The 24,043-nt window shown below is 44.0% G+C and overlaps 1 protein-coding gene across 7 annotated transcripts in view; it reads left to right on the forward strand.

Annotated features, from left to right (window-relative positions):
- The first annotated feature begins 14,832 nt into the window (after window positions 1-14,832).
- SLCO3A1 (solute carrier organic anion transporter family member 3A1) overlaps window positions 14,833-24,043 on the forward strand; it is a 323,050-nt gene continuing 313,839 nt past the window's right edge. For 2 of the 7 annotated variants that reach the window (XM_002825852.5, XM_024232723.2), the window contains exon 1: window positions 14,833-15,195. In XM_002825852.5, the coding sequence (XP_002825898.3) occupies window positions 15,016-15,195 (180 nt within the window). In that variant the 5' untranslated portion in view covers window positions 14,833-15,015. Of the gene's footprint in view, window positions 15,196-15,415; window positions 15,518-19,216; window positions 19,346-24,043 lie in introns of those variants that run through there. The other 5 variants (XM_054531900.2, XM_054531901.1, XM_054531899.2 and 2 more) reach the window with 5 other exon arrangements.

The raw sequence follows: 24,043 nt of genomic DNA on the forward strand, positions 1-24,043 counted from the left end.
TTTCATTTTATGCCTTTAAGCTGCGGCAGAGTACATGAGATATTTGTCGAAGGCTGCCCATTAGCCTAGGCAAAAATGCATTATAAAATGTGTATACATGTTTTTAATACTAAGGAAAATTTTTATAAGTTGTAATTTTCATATATATATATATTTTAATGATAACTCAATGTATGTGAATGTAAAACTTGCCATTTATGAGCCAGGCTGTATACTAAGCACCTGACACTGAATACTCTTTAGTCCTCACAATAGCATGCTGAGACAGGTTCATTATTACCATTTTAAAGATGAGTAAACAGAGGCTTAGTGAGGTTATATAAATTATTCATGTTCTTAAACTAGTAGGTGGTGAGTTGTGATGCAAATCCCGGTACTTTGATTCTAACTCCAGAACCTATTGTCCTAAATATGTGTCTGTATGTGTAACAAAAACTGGATCCTACCCTACATATAATTCAAAATCCTCCTTTTGTCACTTATTTTACTAAGAAAATTTCTTTCATAAAGTTTTAGAAAAGATCTTTTTAATGACTGTATACTGTCTTTTCTTGAAAAGGTAGTTTTGCCAGTCTCCCACTAATGAACATGTTTTTCAAATTTTTCAGTATTAGAAATATTCAATAAGTATTAAACAATAAGCAAAGCATTATACTTATTTTTGTTCATGTGTCTGACTATTTTCTTAAATTCATTGAAGGGAAATTACTGAGCCAAAGGAAATGATAATTTGTGTACCTACGTTACCTGAAAGGGGTCCCGATCCAAACCCCAAGAGAGGGTTCTTGGATCTCACGCAAGAAAGAATTTGAGGTGAGTCCGTAAAGTGAAAGCAAGTTTATTATTAAGAAAGTAAAGGAATGAAAGAATGGCTGCTCCATAGACAGAGCAGTCCCTGGCTCTGGTTGCCCATTTTTATGGTTATTTCTTGATGATACGCTAAACAAGGGGTGGGTTATTCCTGCCTCCCCTTTTTAGACCATATAGGGGAACTTCCTGACGTTGCCATGGCATTTGTAAACGGTCAGGGCACTGGTGGGAGTGTGGCAGTGAGGACCACCAGAGGTCACTTTTGTTACCATCTTGGTTTTAATGGGTTTTGGCCGGCTTCTTTAGTGCAAACTGTTTTATCAGGAAGGTCTTTATGACTTGTATCTTGTGCTGACCTCCTATCTCATCCTGTGACTAAGAATCATTTAACTTACTGGGAATGCAGCCCAACAGGTCTTAGCTTTATTTTACCAAGCTGCTATTCAAGATGGAGTTGCTCTGGTTCAAACGCCTCTGACACCTATATAGATAGTACCAAATAAATTTTCACAGAGGTTGTGTGGACTTATATTTCTGCCAGCAATTTATTTTAGGGAGTCTTTTCAAACTTCCACCAGCAAAGAAAATTTTCTTTAAAAAATGTTTTACTATTTTAATGAGTGAATAAAATGTATCTTGTAACTGTTTTAATCAGTATTTGATTAGTTGTGAGTGTGAATATTTTTTCCAGATAATCATATTTTGCATTGAAGTTTACTGTGAGGATCCTCTGCCCATGTCTTTTGGAGTATTTTGTTAATTGATTTGTAAGAGTACTTCATGTACTCTTTCAGTATTATCTTTCTGCTCTGTTACTACAACTACTTTTTCTAATTTGTAATTTGATTGTTGTGAACATGTTCCTTGATGTAAAGGACTTTCAATTGTGTTAACAGTAAGATCTATCTAACTGTTCCTTTGCAATTACTTACATTGCTTTTATGCTTAGAATATCGTACCCTCTCCAGAAGATTTTGTCTATGTGTGGGCTCTTTAATCCATCTGTTTTTATTGTTGTTTTTGTCTTGGGCTGCTGGATAGTGAAGCTATAACTCGAGTTAATCAATTTTCCTAACCATTTGAGAAATAATCTCTGCCTTTCCCATTTTTGTAGTCCTTACTTTAAACTGGAATACATACTAGAGTTTATTTCAGGGTCCATTGCTCTGTTCTATCAATCTGCCTACCAGCTCCTGAGCTAGTACCATACTGCTTTGGTTGCAGTTGCTTGTAATATATTTTAATACCTAGTAGGATGTGCCTACACACTTGAAATTGCTCTGATTCTCCTTTCTCAATAATTTTTAGTTTTTTGCTGGTTATTAATATAAATTTAAGAATCACAATGTCCTATAAGAAAAATAACACTATCTTTTGAATGGCACAACATTTTTTCATCATGTCATCACAATACTTAACATGTCATTGCAAAATCATAATAGTATTTATTTTCTTTTGGTTGTGCTATTGTCAATTTTAGATCAATGTTACGCTGGCTTCATAAAATGAATCTTTATACACTCAGCTTTTGTTTTTATATCTAGAAAAATCATATAACATGGTATTATCTGTCTTTCTGAAATTCTGAAAGTTATCACTGGTAAAATTTTCAGAAAATGAGACATCTTTGGAAGTAATAAAATACATACATATACATATATATCTCCAGGATTTCTTCTAAAAGTTTCATGACCCTTTTTCTTAAGGTTAGGTAGACTATGCCATGAAAATATCTGTTTAATTAAACTTTTCAAAGTTATGAACACTGTGCTTTAACAAATAATTTTGTATTTGTTAAAATTCTCCTGTTTATTTTTATATTTCTCTTCTACTTTTACATTTTATTTTTTCTCTTCACCTTTATATATTCTCGTTATGTTAAAATGTTTTTGAACTCATATGTCAACTTTACTAATTCTATTTTTAATAATTTGTTCATTTTCTATGCTTATCTTTAGAAAATATTTTCTATTTTCATCGGTTTTGTTATAGACACCTTTTAATTATATATAATACATATCATTTAAAACGTATATATTTTGTCTTTTCCTATTGTCAAAGAGCAATAGTTACATAAAAGGCTCACATAAAACAATTGCTTTCTGTCCATTTCTTCTTATATACCTTTGTTTTATATATTTATACATTTAATGCATAAAATATCACTGATGATTTTATGTTTTTATGTGTACTTTGCTCTATTGAATATTTTCGGCTATGTACTCAGTCTTGAATAAAGTTAACATTAATACCTTTATTTTTTCTTTGTGTTTTTCCAGTAAATCTTTATTCTTTTATTTTTTATTTATATGTGTCTCCTTGTTTTGGATAAGTTTCTTGTGACCAGGTTATAGCTGGATTTTCTTAGCCCAATCCTGAAGTCTTACTATTTTAAATATAGGAAGATAAATCACTTACATTTATTGTTATAACTGGCCATCCTCCCATCCTGGGTAACTATTCTGGGTATCTGTGATTTTGCTCAGCCAGGGCTCAGGGAAACTGAGTCTCAACACTGACATAGAAATCAGTTGCAGGCAAGAAAACGAGTAAAAACTCACACTTAATCATAGGTAAAGAAAGGAGCATTATAAAAATCAAGTCTGTGGAATTGATCAGAAATCTAGAACAGGATACAAATCAAAGAATTTAAAATGTCAGCTACAATTGAGGAGTGAGTTCATAAAACAGAGCCAAGACAGCTTCCCTGAGGAAAAGACACAGAGGGAGACGCAAGTATTTTTAATCTTTTATCGTGATAATGAAAAAAACAATGATGGCAACAAATTACAACAACAACTCATTTATCAAATCATACTTGGGCCAGACACTGAACTATGTTCTTTAGATAATCCATCCCCACAAGTACCCTAGGAAGTGTATGTTTTTTCCAGTTTTACCAACAAGAAAACTCAGGTTTTAAGTAGATAAGTTAATTTCCCTGAGACCAAAGTTAGGAAGTGCCTGAACCACTTTCAAAATAAGGTATCTCTCTCAAAAGTCTGTGATGTTTTCTATTATATTATACTGTTCCCCCGCTGCCCAGTAAAGGTTGAGCATCCCTAACCTAAACATCCAAAATGTTCCAAAATACGAAACTTTTTGAACACCAACACGACCCTCAAGGGAAGTGTCCATTGGAGGATTTCAGATTGAAGATGGTCAACTGGTATACACTCTGCAAATATTCCCCAATTTGAAAATCTCCCAAATCCAAAACACTTCTGGCCCCAACCATTTCAGATAAGAGATACTTAACCTCTATTAACGTTTTTCTTGGTTTTTATTTTCCCCATTTCTACAAGTATGTATTTTCTTTGAATTCTTCAAATTCAGTTTTTGTTTGTTTGAGATTGAGTCTTGCTCTGTCAGTGAGGCTAGAGTGCAGTGGTGCAATCTTGGTTCACTGAAACCTCTGCCTCCCAGGTTCGAATGATTCTCCTGCCTCAGCCTCCCGAGTAGCTGGGATTACAGGCACGTGCCACCACGATCAACTAATTTTTTCTATTTTTGGTAGAGACAGGTTTTCGCCATGTTGGCCAGGCTGGTCCTGAACTCCTGACCTCAAGTGATCTGCCTATCTCGGCATTCCCAAAGTGCTAGGATTACAGGTGTGAGCCACTGTGCCTAGCCCAAATTCTATTTTTTAAGATCACACTTGAATGCATACATTCTCTAATCATCAAATTCATGAATGATATAACTTTTGACTTACTTTACAAGATGAAGAATTTCATACTCTTCTTTCCCACATACACTCCTTTTCCTCCATTCTTGCCAACTTCATTTAGAATTACGGACATATTTATTACTTTTATTCTATCTCAAGGAAAATTTCCAACTGTACTTTATTTACAACTTTTTTTAACTTAATTTAGTATGTTTAGCTGGGGTTATCACAATTCTTTTGAACTCATTTTTGCTATTGAGTTTTTGTCTTTAACATGTTGTTTCACTGGAATGTATCTTTAATGTTTTCAAGAAAAGTGCATGGGTGGTATCTTTTTTGAACCCTTGACTAGAATATCTTTAAGAATCTCTTTTTGTTTTCTTTGCAAATTAACATTTCAGCTTGAGTCATAAGCACTTTCTAGTACCATTTAGACTTTACTCATTTCTCATGTAGCATCTAGTCTTGTGCTGTACCCTTAATTCAGCCTATTCTCATTTTTATCATAAGTAACATTTGTTTTGTCTGGATGTTTGTAGAATATTTTAAAATATTTTCCATTTGAACAAATTTGCTAGATTATGTCTGTGTACATCTTTACTTTTGCCCAGAACATGGTGCAGTATTTTAAGTTGTATATTTTTTTTTCTAGCTCAAGTTTTCATTCCATTTTTCTCCATGTTAAAGCAACGTCATTTGTTCTGGTTATATTTCCCTTGGGTCCTTCTTATCCATAGAGTAAGTCTTTATTTTTGATGGACCAAATTACCTATCTTTTCTGTCATCATTTTTCGTTTCTTTTCTCTGCATTGATAGAAAACTTCTCTACCTTGTTTTCTACATTATTTATTTGGCTTTTTGTGATTTCAGTTCTGGTCTTCACTGCATCAGAATTGAAGTTTGATTCCACAATTTTATTTTTAGTTTACCTGAATTCAATTCTTACATGTCAGTTTCCTTTTCAATCTCAGAATCTCAAGTGTCACCTTTTTCATCAATTTCATTCTTACTTCACAAAGTACATACTGCCTAGTATTAAGAACACAAAAAAAGCAGGATTAAATCTTTTTTCTGTTTTATGCAGTTAGATTTTCCTTAAACAGGCATGCTTTTTCTCTGCCTCATTGGTCTAGCAAGTCTCCTGTTACATGTTACAGAATATTTTTCATAGACTCAATGTATCTTTATACCATCCCCCAACGCATATGCACTTACTCCCTCTCCAACAAGGATATAGCTGTCCAAATTGTTTGTACTCTGGATCTGCCAGAATCTTCCTCTTAAATGTTTAACTGAAGAGCAAGCTATGGTGCCTAGCTAGCAATGTGTACTGTTACACTATGACATGAATTTCTCTTGCTTCCCTGTTTCTTTGTAAATAAAAGGTGAATTCATTACTAAATACTTTGAAACATTCCATAGTCTTTTTGTGGCCTGAAACAGTGCATGGGAAACTCTGATTCCAAGACACAGAGCTCTCAATGTATTTGGCAGATTGTATTTTCCAAAGGTAGCCACAGCAATACATACCTCATTCCTTGGTTCTTCTAACAAAGTGACATCGAACATCCTTCACCAAGAGGAGAAGTCTGTGTTCTCCCGTCTTGAGTCCAGATGGAACTTTGTAGCTGCTTCCATGAACAGGATGCAGCAGAACTAACATGGCTGACTTCTGAGGCTAGGTCATAAAAGTCACATGGCCCCCTCTCTGAGGCAGGTACACTGGGAGCCGGGAGCATGCATGCATTAAGTCTGGCTGCCCTGAGGCTATCATGCTGGAGAGATCAGGGTGAGAGCCCACAAACAGATGCCCAAAGAGGCCCAGCTATTCTGACCAGCAGCTGTTTGTCTTTGTAGACCAGGTGCTAGGTGCCAAATGAGATGATCCCAGCTGACAGTAGAGTCCAGCTCTCCCTCCTAAGCCCTGTCCTGACTGCAGATTTCTTGAGCAAAGTATGTATTGTTTTAAACCACTAAGTTCTGTGGTGGGTTGTTACCCAGCAGTAGATAATTTTTTAAAAGTTTCCCATCCTTATTTGCACTTACATTATTTTACATCCCAGGGCATACTCTGCAACCACCCACACCTTTCACCAAGGCCCATTGCGCCTTTCTGGGAGTTGCAATTGCACAGATAGATTCAGCAAGGTGAGAATGTCATTCTCAGGCAGCCAGGAGGTGACTGTCAGACTATTTGGTTGGGGAACCAGCCAGCATCCCCTCTGCAGAACCTTCCTCTCTTTTTCCTATGGAGGAAGTAGACACTCCTCTTCCTTAGTCATCCCATCTGTCCTGTGTGAGGGGTAATTTCCCTGAGAAACTGACCATCCATAGTCGGGATCCTGGGTTTTCAGCCTTTTATGTCCTGTCAGCCTCTGGATTTTTGTTGGGTAAATGCAGTTAGGAGGGGGAAATCCAGGCAACCATTATGATCCAGAAGCTCAGTATCTCAACTTTCATTCTGAGATTCAGATATGCCGCCAAAACAACAGTCAGACACAAAATAAAACGGCAGGTTTCCTCTCCTCCACTCCCCCGTTCCCTGGCCATGTCATTAGTCGTCTGTGCTCCTTCCCTGCGGGACTCCACAGTGCGAGGATTCCCAGAGAATGAAAATAACCAGCATCATCTTTAGAGCCAATTGTTCCTCTTAGTCCTTTTTTCTAAAGCCCCAAATACAATAAAAAAGGGGAATGAATATAAATACTAAAATACTGCTTAAAATTGTCTAACGCTAGGCTTCTTTTGATACCATTCTAAGCCAGTTCTTCTCAAGTCATGTACACCTGCAGAGCTTGTTAAACTTTAAATTCTGATTCAGCACATCTGGGCTGAGAGCCCGTGCTCTCTCCCTCCCTCCGTCCCTCCCTCCCTCTCCCTCTCTCCCTCTCCCTCTCCCTCTCCCCCGTCTCTCTCTCTCCTCCTCCTCCCTCCCTCCCTCCCTCTCTGTCTCTCTCTCCCTCTCTCTCCCTCCCTCCCTCTCCCTCTCTCCCTCTCCCTCACCCTTGTCTCTCTCTCTCTATCCTCCTCCCTCCCTCCTTCCCTCTGCCTCTCCCTCTCTCTCTCTCCTTCCCTTCCATGTAATGCCTGTGCTGCTGCCCAGGGACCACACTTTGAGTAGCCAGGCTCTAGGCAATCCCTCTTGCTCTCACCTCCTGCCTGGCTAGGTGCAGTCTTATAGCTACTGTCACTACCATGTCCTTTTTCTTCTTTCCTCCTAATGCTTACGGGCTCTTCTTGCCATTTTCTCCTGTCCCATACCTGTTGGGCAGCTCCAGTGAGGAAGGGTTTCTTCTTCTTGTGTCCTCACTTGTTTGTTCTCTTCCTCATAGTTACTGACCACTCTGGGCTTGGCTCTTTTAGGAGGCAAAAATATAGAAATGAAAGGCGCTGACCACAGGCTGAGGGAGAAGCACAGTGAGAGCTCTCCACAATGGGATCCATGCTAGGTTGTGCAGAGGCTGGCTCAGGCAGAGAGGGGAAGCAGGTGGGAGGGAGTAAGGAGGCAGTTAGTGAGAGAGTATTCTCTGAGGACTTCCTGGAGGCGGTGACGCTAGCTGGATCTTAAGATACTAGTAGGTGTAAGCCCGCTGAAGAAAGGGGGAAGGAAGGACATTCCAAGCAGAAGGAACAGCCTGTGCAAGTGTTTAGAGGAGGAGACCGCATGGTGAGCTCAAGGAACTGTAATTAAGCACAGAAGGAGTATAAGGTGTGTGAAGGGCTGGGAGAGGGTTATGGTTATATATTAGTCTGCTCTGGCTGCCATAACAAAATACTACAGACTGGGAGTCTTAAAGAACAGAAATGTGTTCTCTCACCATTCTCAAGACTAGAATACCAAGATCAAGGTGTTGGCAGGTTTGGTTTCTTTTGAGGCCTCTCTCCTTTGCTTGCAGATAATTGCCTTCCACCTGTGTCCTTTCGTGGTCATCTCTCTATGTATATCTGTGTCCTGATCTCTTCTAATAAGGATATAGTCCTATTGGATTGGAGCCATATGAGCTTGTTTCACTTTGGTTACCTCTTTAAAGGCCCTGTCTCCAAATATAGTCACATTCTGAGGTGGTAGGGGTTGAGTTCGAAACATATGAATTTTGGGGGAGATACAGTTCTGCCCATAACAGGTCATCAAAGGTTGGACAGACTTCTCGTTCTGTTTCTTCACTCCTCAACCCTCCTACTTGCTGTAGTATGGGAGAGAAGTATGCCTGCAGGAATGGCAAGGAGGCAGCGTAAGGAAGCTAGGGTGCAGGAAACAAATGTATCCTGAGCAGAGGTTTTTTATCTTTCTCCCATGGGTATATGATGTCTCTATAACCCATTCTCTTAATTTAGGTTTTCTTTCTCTGTAGTGGCATTCTATACCCTGGAGATTTTTTTTCCATGACCTCCTTGTATGTTCTCCAGAAACTCTTCTTCCTCTTTGATCAGTCCAAGGGTTAATGCACTGACTGCACCATGCCCACTTGAGGTACACAGGCCTGGCACCCACTACCCCTCAGGAGGGCAGACAGCTGTGACCACTTTCTGCTGAGCTTGGAACTCATGATACTCTTGACATATAATCACTATCCCTCATGCTTCCTTTGTGGAAATGCTGTTGGGCCTTCAACTGGTTTCCAGTGCTGGCTCATGTCATTTGCCTACCATAGCAGTACCCACTCTCCAAATATCAAGGTTTGTGTGCGTTTTTCAGAGACCAGGAGCAAAGCTGGGAAAGCCCACCTCTGAGAGAGAGGACGAAAGACATTGTGTCTGGGAAAAGGGCTCGTGGGTACAATTTTTGCTGCAAGAAGGGTGTGTGTGTAGTTGCACAGTGGATGGAGAGGAGGGTCCCTGGGGAGAATGCCTGGAAGGAACTTTTCTATAAACATTGACACCTTCTGGGTCTCTTCTGTCCTAATCAGAGGTATTAAGCTTCTTGGCACGAGCCTGGTGGGCACTGAGGAGAACAAATGATCCTTTATTTTTATTATTATTGTTATTATTATTTTGAGACGGAGTCTTGCTCTGTCGCCCAGGCTGGAGTGCAATGGCACAATCTCGGCCCACCGCAACCTCTGCCTCCCAGGTTCAAGCGATTCTCCTGCCTCAGCCTCCTGAGTAGCTGGGATTACAGGTGCTCACCACCATGCCCAGCTAATTTTTGTACTTTTTAGTAGAGACCGGTTTTTGCCATGTTGGCCAGGCTGGTCTTGAACTCCTGACCTCAGGTGATCCAACTGCCTTGGCCTCCCAAACTGCTGGGATTACAGGCGTGAGCCACTGCACCTGGCCGATCCTTTATTTTTAAAGTAAAACACTTTCTATACCCTTAAGAAGCTAACAGTCTATGTGGATAAACAAATTCTATTCATATGCATATCAACAGAAGTAGCAAATGATGATCTCCCCAAATGTACTAATATTGGGAAATGTTTATTATCTCTATTCCTTCTCCTTTACCTCAAAACTCATTTTCTGTAAATATAACAGATTCCTAAAACCCTGGTTTTCTCATATCAATTCTTTCTATTTCCATTAATGTTCTTCTTTCTTCTGTTTCTCCACTTGAATTCACCATTTTTTAGAATTGTATCTACATTGATGTTTATCCTTTTCACTTCTTTGCTGAGCTTTAGGGCACATTCAAATTAAGAGATATAATTTACAATATGAAACTATGAATATAGTAAGTAGCAAACGGAGGCTATTTGGTAGAAAGGCATATGGACCAGGCTAATTGGAAAATGGGGGTGGGGAGAGAAAAACTCTGAGAAAAAGAAAATAAGCTTCAACTCAGCCCAAATATTAGTTTCAAGCCAAAGAAGTTGGCCTAGCCCCAATTCTATGCTTGGTTGGACACAACATATGATTGGTGCATTTTCAGAAAAAAAAAATTCACGGGGTGAGAATATAAGCATCTATTTTCCATCCCAGTAACAATCAGAAGTCATTCTTTGCATTTATTTTTCAACTTTGTATTTGCCTGTGAACAAAATTGAAGCTGGCAAAAGATGCTTCATGTGAATTACTTGAACAACAATTTCTCATTGTGTTGAATTACATTGAGGCTGCTTGCTGGGAAATCTTCCACAGCCCAGTAACAGAGGAAGATATTGTCGTTTTTTTCCACGACCATATAGTTAATCCTACCAAAATGAACAGACGGTCCTCTCTAAAATGAGGGAGAAAAGCTCTTCAAATCCTGATCACTAAGCATTTACCTATAGCTCATTAATATCTTACGAACCAAAAGCCAGTTTATCTTCCCATGTCACCCCACTTTCTTTTTTGCTTCCCTACATCAGATTTTAAGATTACTTGGCTTCTCAATGTTTAGAATACCTCTAGTAGCCAACAAAGTAAGGAATCAGGGAACCACAGCTTTAGCTAGCAATATTTTCATCTTGAAAAGTCATCTAGTCCAGAAAGTAGTTGAGAGGCTAAAATAATCATAAAGGTTCTAGAGTCATTCATAATACTGACCTGTTCCTAAATTCACCATCCACCACTAGAGGGAGAGATGAATGAAAAAGGTCCTAGCATGGAAGTGGTGGTTACAGCATTTCTCCAAGGCCACATTTAAGGAAGCCCAGTTGAGGCCTTTAATGGGGTTTAAGTTGTTGGCTTTGCTGCTCACATGAGTGTCAACCGTCTATCTCAGAGGCTCGTTGGAGGGGGCACTGCAGTTCAAGGAAGGGTTAAACCCCCTCTACCTCCCTCTCTCCCTCCTCGGTGCTCCTGTGTCAGGAGTTGGCTCCTTCCTGTGGGTTCGTGGTCTCGCTGACCTCAAGAATGAAGCTGCGGACCTTCACGGTGACTGTTACAGCTCTTAAAGGTGGCACGAACCCAAAGAGTGAGCAGCAGCAAGATTTATTGTGAAGAGAGAAAGAACAAAGCTTCCACAGCGTTGGGGGGGTGGAGCAGCTTTTGTTCCCTTATTTGTCCCTGCTCATGTCCTGCTGATTGGTCCATTTTTCAGAGTGCTGATTGGTCCATTTTACAAACCTCTAGGTAGCTAGAGAGAGCCGATTGGTGCGTTTTTACAGAGCACTGATTGGTGCATTTTACAAACCTCTAGCTAGCTACTGAGTGCTGATTGGTGCATTTTACAATCCTCTTGTAAGAAAAGTTCTCCAAGTCCCCATCCGACCTAGGAAGTCCAGCTGGCTTCACCTCTCACTCCCACCAATTTGGGGTGGCAAATGTAGACTCAATTCCTGCCACTTGCTGGCGGTGAGCTCCCAAAATCCACCTGCTGTTGTTTCTTTTGAGAAAAAAAGGGGCTAATAAGACCAGCTCTCCCTGTTGTAAGCTTCAGCTGAGATATAGGACATAGAAGTACTTCCTAAGCACTAACGTGCTGTACAGATACAAGGATGTTTACTATTTTTCTGCTGCTTCCTCTGTCTGCATACGGGGCTAGGGGAATGCCAAGCAGAAGCACCTGGTGCTCATAAGCGCACCTTATCATCCCTGGAGCCCTGATCTACAAGTAAATAAAGGATGAGCAAAGAAGGAAGGGAGTTGAACTTGTTAAATGCCTTCTTTCTGACTGTTGTGAGGCTGCAGCCTGATTTCCCTGAGGCTGACTTTGATGATTCTTAAGGCTTCAGGCACAGGATTACTTTCATGGCTACTTACCATTAATTATAGGAAGAATCCACAACCCTAATCCGAAATCCTTTATCTGGCAGCAAAAGTGTGTGATTTCTCTAAAGACAGCTAATTTTTTAATCTAAAATAAATGGTTAAGCTGAAAAAAAGCCTGTGCCCTTCTCAGTCTGTACATGAGGCACTGTGGAACAGAACAAAAAGGGCTGGCCGGGCGTGGTGGCTCATGCCTATAATCTCAGCACTTTGGGAGGCTGAGGCAGGTGGATCACCTGAGGTCAGAGTTCGAGACCAGCCTGACCAACATTAAGAAACCCTGTCTCTATTAAAAATACAAAATTAGCCAGGCGTTGTGGCACATGTCTGTAATTCCAGCTACTCCAGAGGCTGAGGCAGGAGAATCGCTGAAACCCGGGAGGCGGAGGTTGCCATGGGCCGAGATCGCACCATTGCACTCCAGCCTGGGCAACAAGAGCAAAACTCCATCTCAAAACAAACAAACAAACAAACAAAAAAGAACAAAAAGGGCTGGACATGGATGCAAGTTTTGTCCCTTTCTGGCTTTATAAAAGAGGAACAACATAAGTCCCAGCCTCCCCATGAGATGAACCACACTGGGTGATAAATGAGATAATACGTATGTAGTTATAAAGAACCTGGGCTATGATGGCAGACATCCTGGTTTTCAAAGACTTGCCCTGCCATTTACTAGACAAGTGACATTGGTCAGGTTAACCTTTCTAGGCCTCAGTTGTCTCATCTGTAAAACAAGGCTAATAATAGTATCTGGTTTAGAGGATCGTTGTGAGGATTACATTGTAAATGCGGGTGAAGCACTGAGAATGGTGTCTGGCCATAATAATCACACAGTAAACATTAGCTCTTGTTATTACAAAGAATGTAAATAAGAGTTGAAGACTATAACGCACTCGGCACATTTCATTAGCAATGGGGTCACCATTCATAGACAAGTAAAGTCTCGGCTCAGCTTTGCAGCTTATCGTCACAGAGGCAGGGAACGGAGCTAGCTTGTCAAGGGTCTTCTCAGGAGGAAGTGGGGAGGTACCCCATGATGCAAAGTGATGGGAAGGGAAAGAGGGGGACATAAAGATCCTGCAGAAAAGTTGGCTCTGAGTGATGGGAGGGTGTGGTGAAGAAAGGAGGGGGCAGTAAGGATTCTCATCATAGGACTGGCCGGAAATGGTGTGGCCAGTGATTCAGGAAGTGGGGAAAACGGGAAGAGACTTCAAGTATGGGGGGAGGCAATTCAGATAGGAGGTGGCCTAGACAAGGTGGGGGCATCTCAAAGCGACACCAAGCCTGGGTGAGATCACGTCTGGAACCACAGAAGGATGAAGCAGTTTATATTTAAATGCCATGGCAAAACAACACCCCCGCCATTACACCCTCTATTCTCATTCAAGTTCTTCGGGAGAAAGGAAAAATATGGTAGGGTTCATTGCTATTCAGTTTTGAAGTTCAGCCTGCATTTGGACACAGGAGCCTGGGAGAGTGGGTCATTTTCTTTGACACAATTATTAAGGAAAGCGTTTTTAATGATTCCTTGAGTTCCCCAATGGCCCAGGTGGAAGGTGCTGTTTCCTGGTACCTGTCCAGTCCTCTGAGCTTTTCTCTCAGCTTCCAAACGCTGCAGTTGAGAACTAGCAGATCCTATTGGTAGTGCCCTGTGGCCCACACTCCTTGGTAACGGTGAGACTAGGGAGTAATTAGGAGCGGCTGCCATGGGCCAGGCATTCAGGTCAAGGCCGAGGATGGTGGCCAGGGCCACAGAGCCAGGGGAGGGCTGGGGACCCAGCAGGCCTGTGGCTGGCCGCTTCCTGCGCGCTCCAGCCGCGGGGCCCTGGGCGGATGAAGGGCCGGACAAGGCCCCCTGCTGGGGCCGCGACGATCTTGCAGCGCCTGGACACCGAGGCTGGGGCACTAACAGTCCGTGGGGCTCCCGACGTATTCCTCTAACTTCCCCTTTCTGTCCTTTCGGTCTGGGGCCTTTTCAACACCCCATGTGGCGGGGAGAGCTGGGGCAGAAACCGGCAGGCGGCAGAAGCCTCAAGCAGCTCTGACCTCTGGCACCTCCCCAAGCCCCAGAGCACAACATCTGTCCCCAAAAATCCCCGGGCGGAGAAGAGCGCGCGCCAAGCCCTTCCTGGGTACTCAGTATTCTCCCTTCCTGGGAACAGCCTGCCCTCTGAGGCCTGGGCACCCGGGTTCCTGAGCGCCGGGTCCCAGCCCCGCGGGGGCGCCTCCGCACCCCATCTCCGCGCCGGGCGCAGAGCCGCCAGTCTCCGCCGCGGGGCCCCGTGCCCCGCAGCGCCACCTAGGGGCCGGGCGCCGCCTCCCTCCCTCAGGGGCACCCCTCTTACTCCGCAAGGACTCCAGGTCTCCCCAGTTCTCCCGGCAGCCGGACCCTCCCAGCCTCGGCCGCCGGGCCGCCCTCCGCATCCCAAGCCCGCCTCCCGTGCCTCCCCGGGGGCGCACCGGCAGCGAGGAGCGGCTCGGCGAGGGCGCGCAGCGGCGGCCCAGGCCCAGGCCTTGGGGCTGGCGCTGAGGGGGTGAGAGCAGGCGCGGCCGGCGGGCAAGGGGAACCGGGCGATGGCAGCGGCGGGCGGCCGCGGGAGGCGAGGCAGCGGCGGCGGCGGCGGGCGGCGCGAGGAGCCCCTGTGATTGGCACAGCCGGAGCCGGAGGAGGAGGCCAGGGGAGGGCGGAGGCGGGGGAGGAGGAGGAGGAAGGGGCGAGCGCGGCGGCGGCGGCGAGGAGCTGTGCCTTCCACCTCTCCAGCCCCGGCAGGACGGGGGCGGCCGCCGCGAGCCCGGGGCGGGGACAGCACGCAGCCTCGAGGCGCGCACCCCCGCCCGGCAGCGGCCCCGACACCCGGGGCGAGCGGGAAAGCGGCAGCGGCGGCGGCGGCGGCGGGGGAAGGATGCAGGGGAAGAAGCCGGGCGGTTCGTCGGGCGGCGGCCGGAGCGGCGAGCTGCAGGGGGACGAGGCGCAGAGGAACAAGAAAAAGAAAAAGAAGGTGTCCTGCTTTTCCAACATCAAGATCTTCCTGGTGTCCGAGTGCGCCCTGATGCTGGCGCAGGGCACGGTGGGCGCCTACCTGGTAAGTCCCCGAGCCAACTCCGCCGCGGGCCCCTTCCCCAGCCCGGCTCCCGAGCGGCCGCCTGGCCCGAGGAGGGGGCCGCCCGGCGCTGGGGGCAGGCGGGCATGACCTCGGCCCGGCGTGGAGGTTGGTGAGTGGTGCAGAGGCGGCCGCCGGGGGAGCTGCCGGCCGGGGCTGCCAGCGAGCGGGTAGCGGGCGGGACCGTTGATGCCGGTAGCAGCTCGCGCGCGCCCGGCTGGGGCAGGGGGTGCCGGGGGAGGAGAGGCGGCGGGCAGGTGGGCGTGAAACTGTTCCTCTCCCCCCATAAGAGCGGAGCGAGACGGTGAGTTCAGGGTTCTCCTTGGAGAGGAAAGCATCGGGGTTTTCAGGTGACCTGCACATGGGAAGAAAAACCAGTTAGCATCCTGCGTCCTCTACTCCATTGCATCCTCCTCGAGAACAAATCTATTATGCATCATTTTCTCCGGGCGCTTTCTACATCCGCCAATTACAGGGGGATATAACAGCTTAGAGTAAAATGCGCCCTAGCGTGGCCCTGACCTGAGCCGAGGCTGCAGGGGGAATATTCCCACCCGGTATCCCTATAGCCCTCTTTCAGCGTCTGGGATAAAGTTACGGTACCTAGAGAGCAGCTGCGAGTTTGTGTAGTTCCTGCTATCCACTCTTAGTGCTAAATTCCTCATCGTGGTCTGTCGCCCACAGAAGGTTGCACCATTTTCCACAATGAACGTGTATTTTATTTGCCTCCAGAAAGGGGATGTTAATGCTCAGAGGGCCCATGGGTGCATAACATTTCAGAGGAAACAGCTTGTAATGACTCAGCACTGTCAGGTACCTAGTTTGTCGCTTTCGCCTCCCCTGCTCAGGTGGTCCCAACTTGAGTTCCAGAGAGCGTGCTTCCACACCTAAGTACAGTCCTGTCTAAACAGGAAAATTTTTTTTAGAGTTTATACTGTTAAATCATTACTTGGCTATTGACCCACAACTGGAATCAAATGTCATAGACTTTGAGTATTCCTGAGCAAGTTTGATGGAGATAGAATTGGACAAGATTTTGGCCATTGAATAACCACATTCAGAGATAGAACCACGCGTATCCTGATGCTATGATTAATCCCTCATTCCTGGCCTTGGGGTAAAGTTAATGAGGGCCAGACGCTGGTGGCTGTATACCATTCATAAACTATCTCTTAAGGCTCAGGGCTCACTGTTAAAGGGAAATACAAGCAGTGCTTGGTCTCCGGTGTTGAGTAAGTTAGGTGGTTGTGAGAGAGGGGGTCTTCAAACTCAGCTCTGTTCCTGGGTGACAGAATTTCAGGGCTTTTGAAAATCAAATACATTTCTGTTGCTCATTCTGAGACGAAAAGCGTTTACGTCCCCGTCTCTGTCTTGTGCATTCGTAACTTGGAGACTGCAAGTGAACCCTGTAGTCAAAAGCATATCTTGTTTTCTGTTCTATAAAATACACTTATTGTGTCTATAGTTATAATATGCAGTTACAGACAGTACCTATTGGCCCTTGGAATTTGAGGGATAGGGGATAATTGTGTTTTGGGCGTCAGTTTATCAGCACTTCCTTAGGGGAAATTTGACTGTTAAAATATTTAAATAAGTACATGTATTACAGAGATGCAAATTCACATTAATAAAATATATGTGGGTCTGTACTGTGACATATGCAAAGTACATAGTACCTAACCGGGTCTATGTTTAGAAGGAGGTAATTAGTATATCAACAGCTGCCTCCAGTTTAACGGTTTGTTTGCCTCAAACCAATTTTGCTCAGTAGTGTGCATTATTCATGTGTGGCAAACACCAGCGGAACTTTTCACCCTAGGAGTGATAAAAGCGTGGGCTTACTATTTTTCGGTTGCAGTGATCTAAGGATTTGACAAATAGATGAAGCCGGGCTGCAACTAGATGAATGGCCTAGCTCCTTTAGAAAGTTAAGAAGCCGAGTACTCCTGGAGTGGTGGACTTCTGGAGGCAGGGCTGGCCCCAGGAGACAGGAGGTTGACTTTAATCCCAGAACAGGGCAATGGCAGGCAGAGGAGGAATTGGGTCCACCTGGTGGTGGCATCCTGGCACTTCCAGCCTTCGCTGATGGAAAGCCTGGTTGGGTGGGGTAGGGTAACAGGAGTCAACAGGTGACTTGCAGAAAGCAGCTGGAGGCCCAGGAGAGGACAGGCCTAGGAAATTGAATTCATTTTGATTACTAGGAGTGGAGGCATAAGGCTGTAAGGGCTCTGCTTTGCCCGGCTGCCCTCATCTTTGCCTTGCCATCGGAGCCTCATGAAAATAAATAGTTGGCTTGTCAGGGTTGACTGACTCAGCTTGCTATGGGCTTTGCTCTTCTGGGCCACTTCAGAGTTTTCTCTTCATCTGTTATTTGGGAGATGGGGAAAAAAAGTTTGCTCCTTCAGCCATGCAAGACTTCTCTGTGGATAATTGGAGAATGAAATATTGCAGGCTGTTTGCAGGAAAGGCAGATTTCTTTCTTTTAATTCATCATGGCTTTCTTAGGAAACCTGAGACCTTGTGTCTGTAGGGGACCACAGGGCAGCGTCCACGTGCTAAGTGTGCGTTATATGTGATCCTTACCTTGGCAATCAGCCTGCCTCTCTAATGAGGCATTTCCAGATACTTGAGGAAGGACTTGCCTTGGGACAGTGCCAGCAATGCTCCCTTTCACAGAGAGGAGGGTGGTTACAAATTCTATGCCAACGACATTATTTCCTATTAGATTCCCAGAGTCCACCTTCTTATTTCATCTCCCCAGGTGCCTTAAAATTTCGCAGTTTAATTTCCTTATTTTTTTCTGAAAAGACAGATTTCTCAGTGTCCTGAATGACACTAGTGTAGGCTTCCCAACTGCAGAACTGAAACAGAAGGTTGCCTGTGATTTAAGAAGCAACTTTGAGAAGGAGGACTCGTGTGTGTGTGTGTGTGTGAGAGAGAGAGAGAGAGAAAATGTGTGTGTGTGTCTGTGTGTGTGTGTGTATGTATGCATGTGTTTGTTTTCCACCAAGAACCTGCCCAGGGAGGAAACTCAAGGGAAAACTGTATTGTATATAAGAAGGCCATCAATTGTTAGGCTAGGCTGGGGGCCTGCAACTTTTGCCTTGGTGTCAGGGAGTACAGAAAGACACTGATCCTGAAAGCCAGACTCAGTGATCTAGATAAAGTAACCCAGGTGCAACCTGGGCCAACTGTGGATTCTGAAATCTATTACAGTTACAAACGTCTTAACAGGAAACCATGCTTCAGATAAGCCAATAGTCACAGGGATGTTCCATCATAGTCACCTAAACCTCCTGACTGGCTATGACATAATTTTTGCAGCATAAGAGGAGAGGCCTGCTCGGTTTGATAGTCATTTTGTATGGAACAGAGAATGCAATTTAATTTTCTTCTACTTGGGTTTTGGTTTCGAGTGGCTCCAGTCCTGTTTGCAAGGATGTAACATGTGCTTAAGTCTTGGACTGGTTGGAGAAGATGCAGGCATATGAGAACCTCATGGGGAGAAAGTCATTTTGTGTGAGCTTATTGGTGTTTTGCAGAGACCCCCTAAAATGTTTTAAGCCACTCGCTGAAGGTAGCCCTGCATATAGAGGTTTCTGTGTGGTATCAAATTACTGAGGACTGGAGTAGATAAGGGTGTGTACAGGAAATTAAAACCTCTGACACCTCTAGATGATTAGTTTGAGGCATACATACAAATACATTTGAATTTCCTCAGGTTGAAAACTGAAAAAAGGCCAGTCTAGTTTCCTGGGTGGGGCACAAAGGGAGTTCCTGTGAACAAGGGGTAGGTATTTCCCTATTTAGAGTTATAGACAAATAAGTTTGAGGTTGTGGTGACAAAATAATGACATAGATGACTGAGTGTGGTTAATGAGGCTCTATCTCACTGCTTTGTAGTCACACTTTTTCTTTCAGTCTGAGAACAGTCAAGTGGGCTTGCAATTAATGGGTGAGGCGAAACTGCTAGATTTGTTACTCCTTTTTTTTTTTCCTAAAGAAACATCATTTCGAAGATGAGTTTTTGCATATTCAACCCAGAAGCAGACAGCTGAGGAAACTGTCTGTTGACATTTTCAACAGAGAGAGACATTTTTAAAGTGCTTGTCAAATTACTATGATGACTAAGGTAACCGTATTTTATTTAATCAAATTATTTTATACACTTATGCTTACTCAAAGTGACAAACTCCTTGCCATTTCCATAATTACTATGTAGCCCCAGGTAGTAAGAAATAAAATTACCTTGTTTTTTTTTTCCTTATAGCTTGGTTTAAAATGTTATTAATTATTAAGGGAAAAAGGTGTTTCTGAAAATTCTTTTCAGCCAGGTTTGTGTATTTATCTTTGTGAGGGAGTTTTTGTTGGTGTATTTAACAATAGAAGAAACTGAATTAGTTGTAAAATGAGCGAGGGCTCTGTCCTGCATTTTGTTAACTCTTCCCCTCATTCAATTTTAGACACCTTATGAAAAGGATCGCCGAGAGGCCTCTCTGCAGTGGCTCCGCCTTGCTAATCAATTGCCCAGCATTTGCAGCTCATCTTGTGTGCTGCTGGAATCGTGCTTTCTGTCACGCTGCATGGGCTTCTTCTTGCACGAAGTCATTGGTGAACTGCTGGGCAAAGGCAGCCTCACCAAGAGGATCTCTGTGAATTTATTTTGCACACCTAAAAGCAAACTTTGAGGTGCTGCCTTGATCAGGGACTGTACTCTCTTAGCAGATTGGCCTGGATGAACAAGGGTAGTATTGCAAAAATGATGAGGATACAGCTGCATTTCATGCAGAAATAGTGAAGAATAAAACTCCCTGCTAGCTGCATTTCTCTGGCATTAGTTCCAACTTGCGCAGATTTCACTACATGCATCATTTAATAAGCATGTTTCTCTAAAGTGGAGTCAAAGTACTTCTCTTTTGCATATGTACTCTATTCTGTACATTGCTGCATGCATTACATATTTACATACGTGTTCGTGTACAGCGTTGCATACAATGAATATTGTATGCCATACTTTCTGAAGGTGCAAAGGGACATTTCAATGGTAACTTTGACTGTATGGTTGACACATGGATTTGGAACCGTTCTCCCCTGAAGAAAATCTCTGTATTTTCTTGCCTCTCAGAAATGCCTTTGGTAACCTGTAGGCCAGAAAGATAGCATCCTTGCTCTTTCAATTCATTTTTATTTTCGGTTTCTATGTCTGTATCTGGAAAATAGATATAAACAGGAAAAACAGTGGAATCATGGACCTTGGTTCATAGGATAAATGAATTGATGTGATTCAAAGGCACTTGTATTTTATGTAGCCTAAGTGTTTATGTGTTAGCGTGAGACAAATTATTGCTTAACGGTTAAAACTCCAAGTTAAATGATTACAGTTCCAAGGTGGAGAAAGACAAGTGTCTGTGGCAGCTGTCGCTTATTCGATGAGTGTCAGAAGACTGGGATTCATGCCTATGGCCTCCCCTTACCTGCTCTGTGACCTTGAGCTGTTTACTTAACCTCTCTGTACCTCACTTTTTCATTTTATGACTGGGGTTTTAATAGTACCCACCCTCTGTTTTGCTGTGAGGATGAACTGAGTCAGTACATGTAAAGCACCTTGAAAAATATCTGGCACATAGTGAGTGCCCAGGAAATATTAGCTATTACTATTAATAATAATATGGTTATGCATATTTACTGCAAACATAATAACTAGGTAGCCCCAACCAATGAGAAATAAAATTATTTCAATCAAACTTTGATTTTGGTTTGGTGAATTGCATATTCAGGTAGTTTCCTATTCTACATGAACATTTTTGTCTGGGAGGTAAAAAGTTTTTAAGGACAAGTAATAAGCTAAATATCAGTTTCTAATTCTGTTTATTCCCTTATAAATATAGGAATCCATTTCATCTTAAAGATGCTGTAAAAATTAGTCACATGAGAGAGAAGCCCACTGCAGGAATGGTGATTCATGTTGATCATTTACAGTCCATGCGTACTTGAAGGAGGTTAAAAAAGGGGAGGCAGGACTGGCTGGGCAGGGCAGGTGCCCTGATGCTTCACTTTGGGAGGTCCTCAGTATCTCTTGCTGTGGTCTGTGGCCACTGGGTGCTGAAGGCTGAGGGTAGGTGGAAAGAATGTTGGACTTGGAGTTGGAAGACCTGGATTTGAACTTAGACTTGCTACTTCCCAGCTCCTGGCAACTTGACTTACCCGAGCCTCAATAGCCTCATCTGAAAAATGGGGATAATGATCGAGCTTATCTTACAGATGGTTGTGAGGTTTAAACAAATAGTCATGTGATAGAGTACTTCTCATAGGGTACAGTATTCCACAGTTGCTTTAACAGTAATGGTATAACCCTGCTCGTTGACATTAGCACAAACAAAAGCCCTTCCCAGGGAGCTGAGGATTTGGAATATTGTGTGAGGCCAAGGCTTCTGTTTCCTAAACTGGTGATCTGGGCTCCTGAAGCTTGCTCTGCTTCACTGGCGGAAAGGCTGAGTGACCGATTCAAGGGAGCCCGAGGTGTCAGGAGGGGGAGGACAAAGGGACATATGTTATGGACATATGCTGCCCTCCAGGCAGCCTTGTTTAAAACGTGCCTTCACAGAGCTCAGCCTTGGTTGCCCAGAGGGGCTCAGGTCTCACGCCTTGTCTGCTGCCTTCACCTCGTGTTCTCTTGCAGTATTAAGTGGACTCTGGCAAGCAGGTCTGTGGGCATTTCCCCACGCTTGGTCTTTTTTTAGGTTTCTCATAAGCAAAACAATGCACCTGTTCCTCCAATCTGGTTTCCCGTCCCATGGATTCACCCATCTCAGCTTATGGACATACCTTCTGCACAACACCACTCCCGTTCCATCTGTAGTCTTAGAAGCAGCCTTCTCGCCCCCAGTCTGGTCACACCTGTCCTTGTGAAGGATAGAGAAGGAACTGGGCCTTTCTCAGTGAATCAGGTGGCAGTGTATGTTTTAGGTGAGTTTTTAGATTCACCTTCAAATGCCACAGGCTTCAGGAGAGAATCTGTACTCAGAAGACCTCAGAGCCCCAAAGCCGGGTCACTCTGATGACTTTGCTGAGGGAGGAATTGTGTGTAAAGCCCTGAATCTTGTGCAGCCACAGGTGTGGAGTGAGCAAGCCTGGGGAGCCTTCATCCATGAGTTCCAGTGACAACACAGAGACTGGAAACATTCCCTTGGATGTGCACAGAACCTCAGCAGTTGGTGACTCCCAACTTCTTTATTTAGGTTCTTTGTGGTTTTGAGTTGAGTGCCTCTGAAAAGGGAAGCCCTTACTAACTGAGGACTTAGCAGCTCGACTGTTTAGTAGAAACGGTGTTACCAGCCTCGTTATTTCCCATATGACTGGGCATTCCTCTTTAAACACGGAATAGTTGGTCATTAGTATTTTCCTGGTCTTAGACAAAATTTGCACTTATTCCTCCTAGTCAAGACACACTGAAAATATTTAAAAGCAAAAGGTAACATAGGCTGCCATAAGCCCCACTTTTGTTGTTGTTGTTGTTGTTGTTTTGAGACAGGGTCTTGCTCCCTCGTCCAGGTTGCAGTGCAGTGGCAGGATCACAGCTCGACCCCCCAGGCTGAAATGATCCTCCCACCTCAACCTCCCAAGTAGCTGGGACTACAGGCACATACCACCAAGCCTGGCTAATTTTCTTATTTTTTTTTTTTTGTAGAGATGGGGTGTGGGGTGGTTTCACCATGTTGTCCAGGCTGGTCTTGAACTCCTGGACTCAAGTGATCCACCTGCTTTGGCCTCCCAAAGTGCTGGGATTACAGGTGTGAGCCATGGTGCCTTGCCAAGCCCTACTTTTTTCAGTGGGGTGGGGCGGGTGGGGCTGGAAGAAGTGCGAACTCATCTTTCCCCTTTGCCCTCATGATTTCCTTTATAAGTACCCCTGCCATGCCTCTTCAGTACTCTCCTTTTTGTGGATGTAATAGCCCAAGTGGTATTTTAAGTTATCTGGTGATGGACTCAGAGAGCCTACTGACTGTAATAGTGAAGTCTTATTTTTGTATTTTTAATTTTTTTTTTTGAGACAGTCTCACACTGTTGCCCAGGCTAGAGTGCAGTGGCATGATCTCAGCTCACTGCAACCTCTGCCTCCTGGGTTCAAGCGATTCTCCTGCCTCAGCCTCCCCAGTAGCTGGGACTACAGGCGTGTACCACCACTCGGCTAATTTTTTGTATTTTTTTTAGTGGAGACGGGGTTTCACCATGTTGGCCAGGGTGGTCTCGAACTCCTGACCTCAAGTGATCCACTCATCTCAGCCTTAGCATTGGTTTTTGTTAAAATCTTTGCCCTCTGAAAATTCTGGGAACAGGCTGTGCCCATAAACCCATCCCAATAGTCAGTGATGTGACTACCACATTTGTTCTGCCAGGTTGTCCTTTGGGACAACTTTTGGGTCTCTGGATAATGAATCTGTTTCTTGGTAGCTCTAAAGCCTGTTCTGGCTCTCCGTCCATTGATACCTAAGTTTCTAGTTGTGCAGAGTGTGAAGAAATGAGCAGGGGCTGATCAGGCTTTTAACGAATAGTTCTGGAGAAAATAATAGAAGGAAAGCTAAATCCCTGCTCACAAAACTACAGGAATTTGAGGAAGTTAGAAGTGATTATTTTTACCTCCATTTCTGCACTTTGCAAGGTTGATGCAGGGAGAAGTGTCACAATGATGTTTTTCATTTAAAGACTACTGTAAAATATTAATGGGAATGGCTATTGTCTTTCACCCCCTTTGCAAGAGGCTTATGTAAAATAGGCAGGCTGTTTCTAATTGTTGAATTTGTCTCCCAACTTCAGCTGATTAGAAGGAGAA

The sequence above is a fragment of the Pongo abelii genome, chromosome 16, assembly GCF_028885655.2.
Source record: "Pongo abelii isolate AG06213 chromosome 16, NHGRI_mPonAbe1-v2.0_pri, whole genome shotgun sequence".
Classification (NCBI taxonomy): Eukaryota; Metazoa; Chordata; class Mammalia; order Primates; family Hominidae; genus Pongo; species Pongo abelii.